This window comes from Hemitrygon akajei, chromosome 6, assembly GCF_048418815.1.
Source record: "Hemitrygon akajei chromosome 6, sHemAka1.3, whole genome shotgun sequence".
In the NCBI taxonomy this organism is placed as follows: Eukaryota; Metazoa; Chordata; class Chondrichthyes; order Myliobatiformes; family Dasyatidae; genus Hemitrygon; species Hemitrygon akajei.
Window position 1 is genome coordinate 78,301,536 of NC_133129.1, and position 18,972 is coordinate 78,320,507.

The 18,972-nt window shown below is 42.6% G+C and overlaps 1 protein-coding gene across 3 annotated transcripts in view; it reads left to right on the top strand.

Moving 5' to 3' along the window:
* The first annotated feature begins 925 nt into the window (after nt 1-925).
* The window catches only part of chrna8 (cholinergic receptor, nicotinic, alpha 8), a 364,842-nt gene continuing 346,795 nt past the window's right edge, over nt 926-18,972 (top strand). The window contains exon 1 of one of the 3 annotated variants that reach the window (XM_073048652.1): nt 926-1,191. In XM_073048652.1, the coding sequence (XP_072904753.1) occupies nt 1,104-1,191 (88 nt within the window). In that variant the 5' untranslated portion in view covers nt 926-1,103. Of the gene's footprint in view, nt 1,192-1,545; nt 1,678-2,148; nt 2,206-18,972 lie in introns of those variants that run through there. The other 2 variants (XM_073048653.1, XM_073048654.1) reach the window with 2 other exon arrangements.

Here is an 18,972-nt window from a genome sequence, read left to right on the forward strand (position 1 = left end):
TACTAGAAGGAGTAATCAATATTTATGTCATCAGGTTGGGGGCTACCCAGACAGTGTACAAAGTGTTGCTCCTCATGCAAGAGGAAGCCATGGACCAACATGTTGGAACGGGAATGGGAATGGGAATTAAAATGCTTGGCCATCAGGAAGTTCCGCTTTTGGTGGATGGAATGGAGAAGGAAGGGAAGATGGACCAGGTCAACATTTGCAACATTCAACTTCTTTTACAAAAGTGCACAAAGTTTGTGAACTTCATTCTAATGAGTGTGCATTAGTGGACTCCTAAAAGGTGCTTCTGACATTGGGAGGCAAAGTGGAAAGGGTGAAGAGATGCCTTCTTTCAGAAGTGTCTGGCCAGGAGCGGTGGCCACAGGAACCGTTTACATGTACCATTGGGTGGGTTACTGTCAGACAAGTTACTGGTGTGAAGGGTGATATTTTTAAAACCAGTAGGTTGAACACGGGTCTGCAATGACAATTGAGAGCTAAAGTTTCAGAGCACAGGTATTAGTTTGAGTTGGAAAGCTAAAGTTTCAGAGCACAGGTATTAGTTTGAGTTGGAAAGCTAGATGAATTTGAAGTTCTTCTAGGATTTGGACCATCAGTAGAAGCAACATAATCAATCTGTTGCGCCAGAGTATCTGTTCGGAAGTGTGCCTTTGAATGGTCTGTTAAAGATCCCATCCAAGCCGCTTACACGGCATCAATTCATTTCTGGATACAATTGTACACAAATGACGTTTATTTTGGACTTTAAGTAAGAGTCGCACAACATCAGCCTGAATGAGACAGAGTAGCAATTTACAACCGGGGAAGAAAAATGTAAAGAAAGCTGGCCAGAATTATTCCGGCTTCATGGCTCTTTGGTGGAAACGACAGAGACACGATGAGGCGAACGCCCTCCTGTGCTGTGAGATTCCTACCGGAGACTCTGCCCGAGTTGTTGCCAGTTTGGGTGGGAGAGGGGTGTGAATCACACTGTCCTCGTTGGGTGAAGTCATTCAGTTGCGGCCGAATCACAAAAGTCATGTTTGCATCTTGAGATCTAGTTAAACGAGCGGAAGGCAGGTTTGCGGTCAACCTCGGTTTTACACCTCACATGAATGCTGGCATCCAGAAGAGTGTTAAAAATGCGAGCGCAAAAGTGTCTGGATTATGTTTGGATAGCCGTCGTGCTGTATTTCGTGAAAGGTAAGCACTAATTCCGACCCCTTTCTTCTGCCTGAATTTTGCCTGGAGATAGATTTGCGGATTAATTTTATGCGTTGCTTGTCTATCGCGGGACAATTTTGCCTTAATCTCGGTTGCATTTCTACGGGGATTCTCGTCAAATACTTGTATATACACACACGCACATTCACTTACACACATTGAACTCGCAGTTAATCCAGGGGCTGACGGAAAAGTATAGATGGAAATATCCAAGCGAAGCACATAGTATACATTACCTTCAGTTCGCTTTACTTGGGGGACGGGTTGCTTAAATGATTGCCTGTCCCACTTGGCCAGATTTCGGCTGGATGTTGTGACGCTCGGAGTCTATCACCCGACATGCAACCTGTGAGGGAATGTGGAACCGCTGTTTCCCGTAACGGAGCTCCCTTCTTCTGATGCAAGCAACTGATACTCGCCAAATCTCCTGGCTCCCTCCAACGCTGTGTTTCGCAAAAGAACGTGGTGAGAATATGGGGACAGGCACATACAGAGCACAGGGATCCAAAAAGACATACTGGACACACTCTACGCTGGAGACAACCTTCTGTTTGTAGCTACAAACTAGCTAGTTTAACACAGACGTTTCAACACCAACAGCATCTTTGTACATGGATTTCATTTTGCACAGAATGTCTTAATGTTTTCTGAAATATCTTTGATTCATATTCATTCGAGTATTTTATTTCCATTGGGGAAATAAAGCAGAAGTAGAAAGAGGTGTCCACCCGGTTTAGCAATAGCTTTCAAACCCGCAGAAAAAAAAGTATATTGAAAAGGTTAAGTTACAGCGGACTGGTTCAGCTGAATTCCATTTTCTTTTGGGCTGTTCCGATGAATCTCGGTCATGTGTTGATTGAAAAGTAATAAAATACATATAGCATGTATGAACACTGGATTTAGTGATACAGGCCACTTTGTATATTATTGCGGAATGGCTTCGGCTCTGATGCATTCTCTATGCTAGTGCTGGTGGACCGCGGGCAGAGGAATGTAAGATGTATGCTTTTTTTTTATCAGCGAGCAATTTTGCTGTTCGAGCCTTTAAGGTAACGGACTAACAGAAATCCGTGATAGAATAACTGTCACTCAGTAACATTAAAGCTCAAACTGTCGGCGTTGACTAAAAGTTTCCGTCACCGCGAAATAAATCCGCACGGAAGATGTGGCCCGCTGGGCAGAAGGTTTGCGGGTAACGTAGATATAATCTATCACTCCTGGGAAGGAATTCTCAGCCTGAGCGGATGCTTCAGATGGATTCGCATCCATCGAGGAAGCAATTGGCAACCGAAAGCCGTTAACAGAAGGACAGGGAGTAACAGATCAGGGAATTGCATAGCGTGCTGGACTGTTCAAACCTGTGCCATCTAGAAGCAAGAGGTACAGTACTTAAGGACCAATGAATTATAAGCAGGAGTAATCCAACTGCCTCTTCAAACCGGCAGTACCATTCATGCAGATTATGATCATTTTCTAGTTCTATCCGATGCCTTCTTCCCCTAATTTCTAGAAAACTGTCTTGTATTTAGAGAATTCCAAAGTTTCACCACTTTCTGAATGAATAGTTTTCTCTTCATGGGTCCTAAATGGCCTATTTCTTACGTCAAGACTGTGCCACTTCACCCACTGCTACTGGCCTAAACCAAGAAAATTATCCCCCCTCTAGCCAGCCTGTAAAAATGTTATAAATTTCTATCAGATTGCCTTCTCAATCTACTAGACTATGGAATAGAGGCCTTGTTTGTTCAGTCTCACCTCTTCCAGTGAATTACTTATGTCTTTGATAATCTCAGCTCCATTCTTGGCTCACGTTGATAGGACCTTGGAAGTTTTGGACTGCTTCTGGACCTATTTTCCACGTTTCATAGCTCTGTGACTCTGCATGGATGTCACATGCAAATGCACAGATGAAAAGATGCAAGGATGTGTTCGGTGGAAGTGTAAACGCCTCTGCGGTCCTTATGCCCAAGACCGCTCAAAGTAGAAAGTAATATTCAAGGTTCTTTTGAGAACCATATGTCCATTCTTCAAATGCTCACAGAAATCATGTGTAAGTAAGTGATGGGAGAAGCTCACTACCGAATAAACTACCTATACATCTATTTGTCAGGCATGTCCTAGCTCTCTGGTGCAGAGTCTATAATTCCCTTAATGCTCTAATCATTTACTCCAGAACCAAAAAAAAAACCAGACTGGAAGCAAATCATTGTAGATTCTGAGAGTAAAATAGGAGCTCCTGGAGGAACTCAGTGGGTCAGGCAGCTTCTGCAGAGAGAAGTAGGCAGTTCAAGTTTTGGGTCGAGATACAGGTAAAGACATAGCCAGTATAAAATATGAGGGAGGTGGGTGGGGCAAAAACTGGCAAGCAATAGGTGGATCCAGGTGAGGAGGAGTTGATAGGCATATGAAGTCAGGTATGGGAAGGAGGGATGGAGATAACGTGAGAAGCTGGGAGCTGATAGGTGGAGGCCAAAAATGGACTGCAGATCATAGAATCTGAAAGAAAGGTGAAGAGGAATCAGATAAGGGAGGTGGGATGGGCAGATGGAACAGTGGGGCAAAGGGACTGAGTGGGAGATTTTTGGAAAATGGATTAGATATGGGAGGGGAAAGAAACTAGGAGGTAGGTGTGTGTGTGTGTGTGTGTGTGTGTGTGTGTGTGTGTGTGTGTGTGTGTGTGTGTGTGTGTGTGTGTGTGTGTGTGTGTGTGTGTGTGTGTGTGTGTGTGTGTGTGCGCGCACGCGCGCGCTAATAAATCAGTCAGAGACAGAAAGGGACAGAGGGGGACCTGGTTTCCTGAAATTGGAGAATTCAATATTCCTGCTTTCAGGTTGTACACTACACTAGTGGAATATGAGGAAAAGTCTCTCTAGTTTGAATTTGGTTTCACCATATCAGTGATGAAGCTGAGGACAAACAGATCAGTTTGGAAATGGGGGAGGGGAATTACAATGCTTTGCAACAGGGAGCACCAGGTGACCATGACAGTGGGAGAACAGGTGCTTGGCCAAAGCAGTCACTTTGGCTACATTGAGAGCAGCAGATGCACTAGACAAGACTGGAGAAGGTGCATGACTCTTCCTTTCCTAGAAGGGCTGCTTGGGTCCCTAGGTGGAGATGAGGGAGGAGGTGTAGGGACTGTTGTGACATTCTCTACTGTGGGCTGAGAAAATGCCTGGGGGGGGGGGGTAAGGGATAGGTGAATAATTATGACGAGAGTGATTACTGTAGAAAGCAGAATGGGGTTTGGAGGGTACGATGGTGACTGGTGGTGGGCTGCAGGCCTTTGTTGCCTCCACTTATTACTTCTCAGCTTCTGTTAGTATCTCCCCCTTCCCTCCTCAACCTGACTACTTCTGCCAATTAACAGCCCTCCACCCTCACCTTCACCTGGGTCCATCTATCTACCCTTTCCATTCTCAGACCTGAAGAAGGGTCTTAACCTGAAACATGAACTGTTCATTTCCTTCTGCAGATGCTACTTGGCCCATTGAGTTCCTCCTACTGCTCGATTGTTGCTCCAGATTCCAGTAGCTGTGGAGACTTGTCACTATGTTAAGATACTGAGATTCTGTTAAAGAGATCAGCTAGTGTTCTGCATAGGGATGAAAGAATAAATATCAATGAAAATTGGGAGTGTGAGCAGTATTGATGTACATTTGAGAATTAAATCTAGGTGACCAGGGGCATTATATGGCTGGAAGAACCTTCGTTTAAATGAGATGTTAAAGCTCATTTGCATATGGCTTTTCCAGTGGGTGTGAAAAAAAACACAAGACTATAACACAGGTGCTTCCCTGACTATCCTGGCTGGAATTTAACTCTCCACCAACAACAATGAAAAATAAATTATCACCAATTATTTCATTGCAGTATGGATCCTGCTGCATAAGAAAATGCTGCCGTACTTCTACATCTAATGTGGACAGATGGTTGGCTGACTGGCAGGAAGCAAAGAGTGGGAATAAAGGGGCCTTACTGGTTGGCTGCTAGTGATCAGCAGCGTTCTGCAAGGGTTGGTGTTGGGACCACTTCTTTCCACGTTACATGTCAATGATTTTGATGATGGAAATGATGGCATTGGCTGATGATACAATGATGGGTGGAGGGGCAGTTTTGAGGAAGCAGGGAGTCTGCAGAAGGACTTGAGCAGATTAGCGGAATGGGGAAAGAAGTGGCAGATGGATTATAGTGTGGGAAAGTGTGTGGTCATGCACTTTGGTAGAAAGAATAAAGGTGTAAACTATTTTTTAAACAGGGAGAAAATTCAGAAATCAGAGGTGCAAGGGGACTTGGGAGGCCTTGTGCAGGATTCCCTGAAGGTTAACATGCAGACTGAGTCAATGGCAAGGAAGGCAAATGCAATGTTAGCATTCATTTAGAGAGGACTAAAATATAAAAATAAACAAGGGTGTAATGCTGAGACTTTATAAGGCATTGCTCAGATTGCATTTGGAGTATTGTGAGCAGCTTTGGACCCCTTATCTAAGAAGGGATGTGCTGACTTTGAAAAGGATCTAGAGAATTATTCTGGAATTGAAAGGGTTGACGTATGATGTTTGATGGCTCTTGGCCTGTACTCACTGTAGTTCAGATTAATGAGGGGGGATCTTATTGAAACCTACTAGATATTGAAAGGCCTAGATAGAGTGGATGTAGAGAGGATGTTTTCTGTAGTATGGGAGCCTAGAACCAGAAGGCACAGCCTCAGAATAGAAGGCTGTCCCCTTACAACAGAGATGAGGAGGAATTTATCTAACCAGACTGCGGTGAAGCTGTGGAATTCATTGCCACAGATAGCTAAGGAGGGCAAGTCATTGGGTATATTTAAAGCAGAGGTTGATAGATTCTTGCCTAGTAAGGGCTTCAAAGGTTACATGGAGAAGAAGCCAAGAGAATGGGGGTTGAGAGCGATATTAAATCAGCCACAATGGAATGGCAGGGCAGACTCAATAGGCTGAATGGCCTAATTCTCTGTCTTATGGTCATATTAGAAAGCTTTTCTTTCTACTTCATGCTCAGTGTTCTTCTTTTGACACTTTTACCAGATAGATCAGCCGCATTTAACAAGCCTTCACCTTACTCTCTCAGCCAGAACTTCCTCCACTGGTATGATTCAGTCTGCATTCTATCACAGATACTGTTTTTGTTCTCTCCACCATTTCCCATCCTGTTTTCTATGTTTTCTAGTTCTGATGAAAGGTAATCAACTTGAAATGTTAACCCTGTTTTTCTCTTCACATACAGTCTACTAAGTATTGGAAGCATTTAATGATTTCATTACGAAGCACATTGACTATAAACTGGTTTGAGCTATTTTAAAAGTCATGGACTGTATTGGTGAAATGTAATCTGAAACATGATAAATCATGGAGACCTGAGACTACATGTATGTATTATGATAAGTACTTAAATATCCAAATGATGAGATTCAGAAGTGCCCTAAGTTTCCATTGGGTCAATATCTAAATCCTTCTAAACAGTCTTCTGTATAAAATGATCTTTCTTTGTTCAAGCTTCGGGACAGTTGGGTGAGAGGGGCTGGGCTGTTCTCTTCGTGCATGATAATATAAAGTGTAATTGAGGAATGAGTGTGAGTTGCCAGATCCAGATACCGTAGATTCCGGACTACAGAGCGCACCTGATTTTTAGCCGCTGGCACTAATTTTAGAAATAAAATCATTTTTTTAAATGTAAAGGCCGCACCGGATTTTAGGCCGCACCGGATTTTCGGCCGCAGGTGTCCCACGTTGTAATATGAGATATTTACACAGAAAGATATTACACGTGAGGATTTTTTTAACTTTTAATTAAATCCATATGGTAACAAAAACAAATACATATTGCAAATGCTTTTTTTCGAACCGTGCCCGTACGCGGCTACTTTTAAATATACGTTGCGTATACTTCTTTACTGAACAACATTCCAATATCTCCTAACGACTGGTAAAAAATATATATACTGCAGCCTACCAGGAAAAGTTATTGATACCTTTAACTTAAAAGCAGAGTTCGCTCGGATCCAAAGCCGCTCGCGTAATGCCGCTCCCCCCCCTCCTTTCCGTTTCATCGCAAACGGCATTTAAAAGCAGATTTCGCTCAGATCCAAAGCCGCTCCGCCGCTCGACCCCCTCCGTCCCGTTTCATCGCAGACGGCATTTTCCCACAAGACACCGCGAAACCGGGTGTGTCGTCATAGCATCCCGCGATGTAGTACAGAAAACAAATATAGTTTAAACTAAGTAGGGTAGGTAGCACAATGCTTTTCTTCGAGTGTTTTCCATGTTGATGAGGGTGAGTACAAATGACTGATTTACAATAATTTAATTGTGAAAGTGCGCTTGATTTATCGTACAATTTCATTGGACCTCTGTGAACTACTCATCAATTTTATTGGTCTACTGTTACGAGGCAAAATGTTTACGAGGCGGCATGAAAAAAAAAATGCATTAGCCGCTCCGGATTATTGGCCGCAAAGTTCAAAGCTGTTCAAAATGTGGGAAAAAAGTAGCGGCTTAAAATCCGGAATCTACGGTAATTGGTGACAACAGTTAATTGGAGGTCTCACTGAGATGGCTAGCCCTTGACTTTGTTATATGGGAGAATTGAATTATGCCCTGGTAGCTGACCAGCCCTAAATCCTAAGCAGTTCATACTTGAGCAAAGGATGGAGTCTGCTGCTGGAATGCAGATTTCCTCCTGTGTGGAATTGCCAAGGTATGCTGTGATGAACGGTCTCGGCCTGAAACGTCGACTGTTTATTCCTTTCCTGACCTGCTGAGTTCCTCCAGCATTTTGTGTATGTATGCCATCACATTAGCTGCCAAAAGCAATAGTAATTGGCAGAGCAATAGCGACGGGAGGCTTACTTCCCCTGATCAGAAGTGAGGAGAGCTGTGGCAGAGAGAAGAAAAGAAATAAGATGCTTCAGGCCATTTGCAAGTACCCCTCCCCCACTTGAGGTTTTCTAAGAATAGAGTTAAATGTATAGGCCCCTCTCAGCGCTGATAGAGTTACAAATAACTACAGCACATTGTAAAATATTCCATTGTCTTTTGCTCAATTGATGACGGATTGATGTATGGAATTGAGTGCTCATCATCTACTTACTAATTGCTATCCATTCTATTAATCCTGCTGCATGGATTAGTGCCCTGTGGTTATTTGTAACTAGATGTTAGGCATGTTCTTATAGCAGGTTTTAAGGTGCTAATAGCTCATAATTTTATTTTAGCGATGCTTCTAAAGTGTGCATCTTATTTGTTATTTATGTATTAAATGCTTTTGGTGTACAAAATAGAGCTCACTCCATTCTCTGTTCAAAATATAACTGTTATTGACAAATGTGGCTGCAGTTTGATGTTTCAGAAGAGAAGCTGAAAGACATCAAACATTAAATATAAATGAGATCAAAAATGAACACTGCCTCTCTGGAACAAGTCTTGTACATTGCTCACCGATTCTAAGTAAAATTCCAGCTGTTACTTTAATGGTGGCTTAAATGTGTGTGGGATGCTCCCACTACTTTAGTGATGGCAGATGGTAGTTCAAGCAAAATTTTATTGATATTAACCTTCAGTTTGCTTGAAAGGTCCTGAAGCACAACTTTCTTTTAAGTAACATTAGCAAGAGCTGCAAGCTGAAGTTGCTAATGGACTTAGTCTGGATAGAAGAATGTTACAGCATTACACAGTGCAGTGTTAATATTTTTCATGAAGTGACCATTAAATCTGACCATTTCTATTCCTCTCAATTTAAAAAAAATCACCTTTCAGTTATGAACTTAAAATATTATTCAAATGTTAAAAAAATATCAGTGTGATAAAGTGCTTTGAGAGGTTGGCGATGAAACATATCAACTCCTGCTGGAGAAGTGAATTAGATCCACTCCAATTTGCCTACCAGAGCAGCAGGTCCACAGCAGATGCCATTTCATTGGCTCTTCACTCAGTCCTGGAACATCTGAACAGTAAAGATGCATGCATCAGAATATCCTTTGTTGACTATACCAGAATCCCTTCACAACTAAATAATAAGCTTCAAACCTGGCCTCTTTGAGCAACTGGATCCTTAATTTCCTCCTTTGCCTACCCCAATCAGTTTGGATTGGCACCAACATCGCCACAATCTCCATCAGCACAGGTGCAGCACCAGGCTGTGTGCTTAGCCCCCTCCTCTACTCGCTTTATCTTATCACTGTGAGGCTAAGCACAGCTCCAATGGCATATTCAAGTTTATTGACATCACTGTTGGCCAAATGAAAGGTGGTGCCAAAGCAGCATATAGGAGGGTGAACACAAGGGAATCTGCAGATGCTGGAAATTCAAGCATTCAAATTCCACACAAAATGCTGGTGCAACACAGCAGGCCAGGCAGCATCTATAGGGAGAAGTGCTGTCAACATTTCGGGTCGCAACCCTTCGTCAGGACTAACTGAAAGGAAAGATAGTAAGAGATTTGAAAGTAGGAGGGGGAGGGGGAAATGCAAAATGATAGAAGACCGGAGGGGGTGGGATGAAGCTAAGAGCTGGAAAGGTGATTGGCAAAAGTGATACAGAGCTGGAGAAGGGAAAGGATCATGGGATGGGAGGCCTTGGGAGAAAGAAAAGGGGGGGGAAGCACTAGAGGGAGATGGAGAACAGGCAGAGTGATGGGCAGAGAGAGAAAGAAAAAAAAGGAGGGGGAGAAAAAACAAAAAAAACTAAATATATCAGGGATGGGGTAAGAAGGGGAGGAGGGGCATTAACAGAAGTTAGAGAAGTCAATGTTCATGCCATCAGGTTGGAGGCTACCCAGTCGGTATATAAGTTGTTGTTCCTCCAACCTGAGTGTGGATTCATCTTGACAGTAGAAGAGGCCATGGATAGACATATCTGAATGGGAATGGGATGTGGAATTAAAATGTGTGGCCACTCGGAGATCCTGCTTTCTCTGGCAGACAGAGCGTAGGTGTTCAGCAAAACGGTCTCCCAGTCTGCGTTGGGTCTCACCAATATATAAAAGGCCACACCGGAGCACCGGACGCAGTATACCACACCAGCTGACTCACAGGTGAAGTGTCGCCTCACCTGGAAGGACTGTCTGGGGCCCTGAATGGTGGTGAGGGAGGAAGTGTAAGGGCAGGTGTAGCACTTGTTCCGCTTGCAAAGATAAGTGCCAGGAGGGAGATCGGTGGGAAGGGATGGGAGGGATGAACAGACAAGAAAGTCATGTAAAAAGTGATCCCTGCAGAAAGCAGAAGGGGGGGAAGGGATAGATGTGCTTGGTAGTGGGATCCCATTGGAGGTGGCGGAAGTTACGGAGAATTATACACTGGACACGGAGGCTTGTGGGGTGGTAGGTGAGGACGAGGGAATCCCTATCCTGAGTTGGGTGGCGGGTGGATGGGATGAGAGCAGATGTGTGTGAAATGTGAGAGATGTGTTTGAGAGCAGAGTTGATGGTGGAAGAAGGGAAGCCCCTTTGTTTAAAAAAGGACATCTCCTTCGTCCTGGAATGAAAAGCCTCATCCTGAGAGCAGGGTGATTGAAAATCTGACTGTGTGATGCCACAAAAACAACAACATCTCGCTCAATGGTAGCAAGACCAAGGAGCAGATTATTGACCTCAGGCGGAGGAAACTGAAGGTTCATGAACCAGTCCACATCGGAGGAATCAGAGGTGGAGAGGCTCAGCAACTTGAAGTACCTCAGTGTTATCATTTCAGAGGACCTGTTCTGGGTCCAGCATGTAAGTGCAATTATGAACAAAAGCAAGGCAATGCCTCTAGTTCCTTCTAAATTTGCGAAGGTTTGGTATGGCACCTAAAACTTTAACAAGCTTCTATAGATGTGTTGTGGAGAGTATATTGACTGATTGCATCATGGCCTGGTATGGAAGGACCAATCCCTTGAATGGAAAAGCCTACAAAAGGTAGTGGCTATGGCCCAACCCATCATGGTTAAAGCCCTAGACACCACTGAACACATCTACACCGAGCACTGTTGCAGGAAAGCAGCACCATCATCAAGGACCCCATTACCCAAGCCATGCATTCTTCTTGCTTCTGCCATCAGAAAGAAGGTACAGGAACCTCAGGTGTCACGTCACCAGGTCCAGGAACAGTTATTATACCTCAACCATCAGGCTCTTGAACCAGTGGAGATAACTTCTCTTGAACCATCAATGAACTGTTCCCACAACCTATGAACTCACTTTCAAGGACTCTTCAGCTCATGTTCTCTATATTTATTGATTTTTATTTATTATTATTAATATTTCTTTTTTTCCCCTTTTGTATTTGCACAGTTTGTTGTCTTTTGTACTTCGGCTGTTTGTTCCCAAGAACAGCTATGTCCAGGGATGTAGCTATTGCCTCTCTCCCACACTTAATCATAATTCCTTATGGAGACAGTGCAGGTTTCAATTTCCTGACTTTAACCAGAATTGGCCACAAACAATTCAGAACATGGACAAGTGATTAATATGCATTTTGCATCTTCGGAATGAGTGCAAATTTGCCCAATTTCTGGGCAGTATTTGTTCCACGTAGTTCTGGGTGAACTTCTTCTGCTCCCTTCTCCTGTACTCTATACACTTGATATGTCAAAATATATTTTAAGGAACTTTTTACATCAAAAACACAATTAGGACAAAAAAAACTGCTGAACGATTGTGATGAGGGTTTTCTAGTTGATTCAAAACTGAATGGTTGAAGAGCAGTAGCTCTGGTGGTGCTCTCTGGTGGTGAGAGACTTCAGGCTTCTGTACTTCCTGCCCGATGGTAAGGCTCAGACGATCAGGATCCATGATGATGGATGTTGCCTCTCCAGGTACTATCGATGATGGGAAGTGATGTGCCCATGACATATTGAGTATAGTCCACTACTCTCTGCAGCTTCTCACGTTTCTACGCATCCAAATTGCCAGACTAGATCATGATGCAATCAGTCAGGATACCTCCAACAGTACAGTAGAAATTTGTTAGGATGTTTGTTGACAAGCTGAACCTCCTAAGAAAGTAAAGATGCTGGTGCACTTTCCTTATGATTGTATCTCTGTGTGAGCCCAGGACAGGTTATCCAACACATTAAAAAAACAGGAATTCCCTGACTCGCTCTACTGCCAATTCTCCCAGTGTAGACTGGTGAATGTTCACCCTCTTTTCCACTTCTGAAGTCAATAATCGGCTCGTTACTTTTGCTGACATTGAGTGAGAGATTGTTATTGCAGTATCACTCAATCAAGCAAGGCATCTCTCTCTGATCAACACCTGTGATTCGTCCAATAACAGTATCATCGGCAAATTTGAAGAGGGCTTTGGAGCTGTGCTTAGCCATACGTTTGTATGTATAGAGAGTACAGCAGGGGTTAATCACACAGCCTTGAGATGCACCTCAGCAGATTATCAATGAGAAGGAAATGCCCTTACCAATCCTCACTGATTGAGGTCTGTGATGAGGAGTTCAAGTATCCAATTGCAGTGGAAGGTACAGATGGCCTGATCTTGAAGCTAGATAATATGTTTGGATGGAATGATTGTGTTGAACACTGAGCTCCGGATGATGAACATGTTGTTTGACTGATGTTTGAGTTTCTATTGTCCAGATGGTCCAGAGCCATCAGTTAGAAGTTGTCAGTGTTCTATAATTTGATAATATTCTACTTGAATCTTCTGTGGATGAAAATACCTTAAAACATTTGAGAATATTTTGATCCTTAAATCGTGAACATCTTAATGATACAGTATGAATGCAAAAAAAAAGCTTGTTTATTCATTTGATAGCTCTGTCTTTATAATCTGGAGATTAGTATCAATGATGAACTATTCTGAATGTGTTAACCATTGGTGCATTCACTTGAAGGCCACTTGAAATTAATATTGCCCTTCCAGCTGTAAGATGATATTGCACAGTTGACAAGTTGAGTGCTTAACTTCTGTTATTTGCGAAGAATGAATGCAGCAGTGCGCTAAGTATAATGCTGTACCAGAAACAGCAAGAGCTACCACTGATGCTCCTCTCCTGTGGCTTTGTTACCTTCAGGCTTAGCTACTTCAGATTTTAACTCTCATATTCTGCTCCTTAGTAGCAAAATTCTATTGCCTGTATCCTAACATGTACACTGCTTATTCTCCGAGCAGCCTTGAGCTTGCTGATGAATGCAGAGTCTCTGTTCAGCACAGTTTCAAAATCCTCTTTCTTGTTTTCAAACCCCTCCGTGGTCTCAGCACTTCCCACTATAAGAAAGAGAGCGAAGGCTGTAGGGACAGGAAAGAGTCTGAGAGAGGGTAAAAGGAGTTTTGGATGTTGAACAACCTCTAAAGAGAGGAGATTGAGGCAGGGAAAATATCAAGGGTGGAAGGGGTGATGGGAAGCATAGCTGGCATGGCATGTGTGGGAAGAAATCAACTTACAGGAACTTCAGGGCCTGAACTGGCTTGTATGACACCTGCACCATTGTCTTTATATATATGAATGTTAATATCCACTCAGCACAATGCCTTTGCCTCTGATTCATAATTTCACTCTTTCAAGCTCTGCAGTAACCAGGATGCATGGAAGGAAGGAAAATTTTGATCCACCAATATGAAGCTTGGAACCTGGAATGCTGGAGTCTCAGGGATCATCTCAACAGAGCCACACCTGAACATCACCCTGCCCTTAGGGATCCAAACACACTAAAATTGACATGGGCATCCTGTGGAGACACAATGGGAAGGAGATTACCTGTTAGGAGAAAAAAAAGGCAGTAACTCCACTTTCTTATAGTGGGGCTGACTGGATGAGGAATATTGACGGCATGCGATAGGCTCGACTGTGAAGAATGAGATAGTCACTGCCCCCCTCACTCCCATGACTATCACTTTAACACAAAGACAGCATGGTAACAATAACTTGTTGCATGTTCTCAGGCTAGGAAGCTATGGATGTGACCAGTCATGGGTTTTATGCTAGTCCTGCACAAACCTTGGTTTGCATCAGAAGAAGAGACATATGTTCCTTCTTGACAACATTGATACTAGGGTGATAAAAGGTGCAACTCCCAGGAAAGGAATCAGAATGAAAAGTTAATTCCATAGTCCACTTCTCATGTCAAAGTGCTTGGAACACTGTCTTAACCTAACCAATAACCTGGTGCAATGGAGTGGAAAACATTTGACCTCATTACACACCTCTGGTATATGCACCAGCATTTTACATTACATCATCATCTGAACATGAGCAACAAGGTTGTCTGCATCACCTGTGCCATAACAAGTACTAAAGATTGTTCAATTGAACACTGCCTCATCCACTCTATTGTACTGCATCTATTCACCATTCTCACACATTAGCATAAGCCAGGGCCATTGCTACAGGAAAATCAAAGTTGATGTCCCACTGATTTTGCAAAGGAATCTCTTTTCAGACTGTGGCTCAAGATAACCTCTCAGCTTCAATCAACAAGAGCTGCTGTGTGTTTACAGTGCCTGGGCTATCTTGAAGTCCACCATAATTAGGGCTTGTGGATCACTCTCAAGTTCACAAATCCACGTCCCACATTTGAGAAGAGAATGGGACCCCAAAGGCAATCAGATCACCACCATGTTCAAGAAGAGATGGCCAGCCCGACTGTGGTAGCTGCAGGGAGATCTTCCTGCTGTCCAACAAATGAGGAAGTCATTACCAGGGTCTTCCTCAATCATCTCCTCCCAGTGGTTGTAGTGCTACTTCCCGAAATCAGCATTGATTCTGTCCATCTAGAGGCACAGTACACAAGATCTCCAAGAGGTATGCAGGAAGAAGCCCCGACCATTATCCACAGCATTTTTTTTTCTTGTAAACACCTTTGCTTCCATCATTGAGATTCCTTCTCAAATTGTGCTACACGTAGAAATACATCTCACTCTTACTTTCAGGCTCACAAAGTATCCAATCTGAATACTTTTTGATGCCATGCATTAACATCCAGATACTGACTCAAAGGCACATACGAGTATGCAGTTTTCAACAGCATGCTACAGATTGATGATGGAGGTGCTGGTGTCTTTGGCTACGTCCACACTAGACCGGATCATTTTGAAAACACCGGTTTCGCATACAAATGACAGGTGTCCACACCAAGCATTTTTGAAAATACCTCCGTCCACATTAAAATGGGTATTTGGGCGAATCTCCTCCTACTGGGCGTGCGCAGGACACATCTACAGAAAACAAGCGACATGTTTGGTGTCGAATTTCACTGTGAAAGATTGGGTGCGTGTTTGTCCAGTTACAGACTAGAAAAACTTAAAAGGAAATTGCCAAACGATACACAGCTGTTGGCTCTCGTGCAGGAGAACTTAAAACAAAAAAAAAAACTGGAGCATATGGAGGCAACGGACGGGGAGTTCACGGACAGTATTGGAAACATTTTCTACAGCCATAGTCTCTTCACCGATGAAAAGGACGACAGCTACAACTAAATGCAATAAGGCTTGTTACTGGGCAAAAGTGAAATTTGCTGTTACCTCATTTGTTTGCCTTTACTTTTGCCATGCCTTTCTGTATTATTTTGCTGTATTTAACATGTGCAATAAAATGAGCTACTGGGCAAAAGTGATTTTATTTTTACCTGAGTGAAAGTGAAATTTACAATTTTCCTATTTTGGCCTTAACATTTTCACATCTGTGCCAAACATAAGCTACTACTTAAAAATGACATTTTGGAAGTGGTGACAATTGCATCTATTGAATGTTTGCACAAGCAATACATTAATAAAGCACCTTTTTAAATGTATAAAACATGTCTGCATCAGTGATATCTTGTATTTCCATACAATGTTACATTAGGCTGTACACATCTATTGTCAGAGAAATACTTGCATAAATAGGTAAACCACCTTCATACAAGCAAGGACAGAAAACAGGGCAAAGTGAGAATACTTATTTATTCAGTAAGTTATGGGTCAAAGTATTTGGTGAGTACATTTCTAACTCTTCTGGCTTTAGTCTCGTTGCTGTCTGTTCTGAAATTGTTAGGTTGTGTGGGGGAGTTGAAATTCTTTGTCATACTGCAAAGCTGCAGTAAAATTCTGCTCAGGGGCATTCTCCTGAAGCTGTCTGCCATTGTTGTTGTGGTGTTGGAGGTTGCGTTCAAGAAAACTATGAAATGCCGCGCTGCTGCTACCATCTGTTCCAGCACGTCATGACAGCATTTTTAAAAAGCTTCATTTACCCTGTACACACTACACCGGCCAATCGACATTTTCAGATTTAAACACTCTGGAGAGCGTTTTAGAAAAGCTCCATTTTCGGGGGAGGGAAACGCTGTTTCAGTGTGGATGGTGGGTCAAAATGAAGAGAAAATGCTTCAGTTACGGATTTATCTGGTCTAGTGTGGACGTAGCCATTGGCATTTGTACCAGAAAACATCAGTACTAATTTGGTAAGAATGGCCAGGAGATTCAGGAACTAATTAACTGCAAATGAATAACATGCGACAGGATGGACCTTTCATTCAATATTAGTGAAACAAAGGTCCTTAACCAAGCTGACCCCAATATAAAAAAATCTTTTAAAGTAACTGCAGAAAACCTGGGCCATTTATCATAAACTGGAAGCTATATCTTGTACAAGACAAATATTATTGAAGAAATTTGCTTCATTTCAGTGCAATAAGACAGACCTAGAGTGTCTGAACTGAAATTAAAGGTCGCAGCTCAGGCCTAGCAGAGCTTCTAATCCTGAGCCAGTGTCCCATTCTCTTCTGTACACTTCTGATACTTGAACTATCAATCATACCAGTGTAATCTCAAAGACATTTTGCAGAGAAACAACCAATACTACCTCACAAAACCTTCCAAATCCACTGGCAGGAGAAATGAACAAAAATCAGCATCCTCTCCCAGTTGACGTCTCTACCAGTGTTGCTCCTGTGACCCACAACTGCTCTGTTAGACAGGGCACATCTTCCACTAAACTCCCAAAGATGACACTCTGCTCTGAGTTTCATGTTCTGTCAAGGCATTCCCAGGTGAACAAATAAAATTATTCAAATATTTTCTGAAAGTCTTCTTGAAAAAGCGAAGTCCATATCTCATTAAATCTGGAGGATGGCATATAACTGCTTAAAATGCAGAAAGATGGGATTGACCCATAAGACTGTTCATGAGGACCACACTGCAAATATCTTTCACAAATAGCAGGATGAGTATTATCTCACAAACTATTACCAGCATGCTTGATCAGCACTTCCTGTTGCTTCTGTGAGAGTATCTATGGGTCTCATATTGACTTCATCAGCCAACTCAGGACCCACAAAACTGGACTGGAATCAGTAGGAATAAATAATTGGGCAAAAGATAAACTTGTCCGCTGTATGCTTTTTAACTGGCAGCTGCTTCTAAACAGTTTAGAAACAAGAGAAAATCTACAGATGCTGGAAATCCAAGCAACACACACAAAATGCTGGTAGAACTCAGCAGGCCAGGCAGCATCTACAGAAATGAGTACAATTGACGTTTCAGGCTGAAACCCTTTAGCAGGACTGGAGAAAAAATTGATGAGGGGTAAAGTTCAAAGGTCAGGGGAGGAGAGGGAGGAACACAAGGTGATAGGTGAAACCGGGGGGGGGGGGGGGGAGGGGTGAAGTAAAGTGCTGGGAAGTTGATTGGTGAAAGAGATACAGGGCTGGAGAAGTGGGGAGTCTGATAGGAGAGGACAGAAGACCATTGAAGAAAGAAAAGGGGGAGGAGCACCAGAGGGAGGTGATAGGCAGGCAAGGAGATAAGGTGAGAAAGTGGAAAGGGGATGGGAAATGATGAAGGGGGGCCATTACCAAAAGTTCAAGAAATCAAATGTTCATACCATCAGTTTGGAGGCTAACCAGATGGAATATAAGATGTTGTTCCTCCAACCTGAGTGTGGCCTCATCATGACAGTGGAGGAGTCCATGGACAGACATATCAGAATTGGAATGGGAAGTAGAATTAAAATAGGTGACCACTAGGAGATCCCACTTTGTCTGGTGAATGGAGCGTAGGTGCTCGGTGAAGCACCTCCCAACCTATGTCGAGTCTCACCGATACTCAGAAAAGCAGTCTCCCAATCTACGTTAAGTCTCACTGATACACAGCAAAGTATTTTAGACATGTTTTAATTCAATAATTGTAAGTAAGCTATTGTGTTTGCTCAAGGAAAATTAGCCATTAAAAAGTCAGTTAAAGCTCAAGATAGCTCTCAATCTAGTCAAATATTTAAAATCTGTAGAAATATTCACTTAATGGATTTAAATGGTGATATATTTGAATAAATAAGCAATTCACAACTTAGATAAACAAATTGAAAACAGATCTGGAGGGCGTTTGTCATTTGTAGTTCACCCAAAGGCACTCCTGAATAATGAATTACGCAAAGTTTAACCATTATTTGGAGGTTTGAAGTTATCTTAATGTAAAAGGAGAATGCAATGAACCTGAAGCACAAGGCAAAGTAATTTCTTGCTGAACATTTAAATTAGAAACAGGCTTTTATTAAACATATTTATTAGTTTGGAGATTGCCAAGGTGACATAAATGGAGCCTATGCTTACATGTTAGCAATGACTGTTTTACACTTGCAGTTAGGTTGGACACAAATATTGCTCTTTTTCTGCATTCCCCATCATGGCAAGTTTCACAAGTTTGCCCAGGAATCCATTTCCAGTTGACTGAGTTGGACATGATATTAGGTAGTGGCAGTATTATACCTCCATATGAAATTCAGTTCCATTTATTGAATTTTTGATCACCTTCATCACAAAGGTTGCTATTTCTGCCTA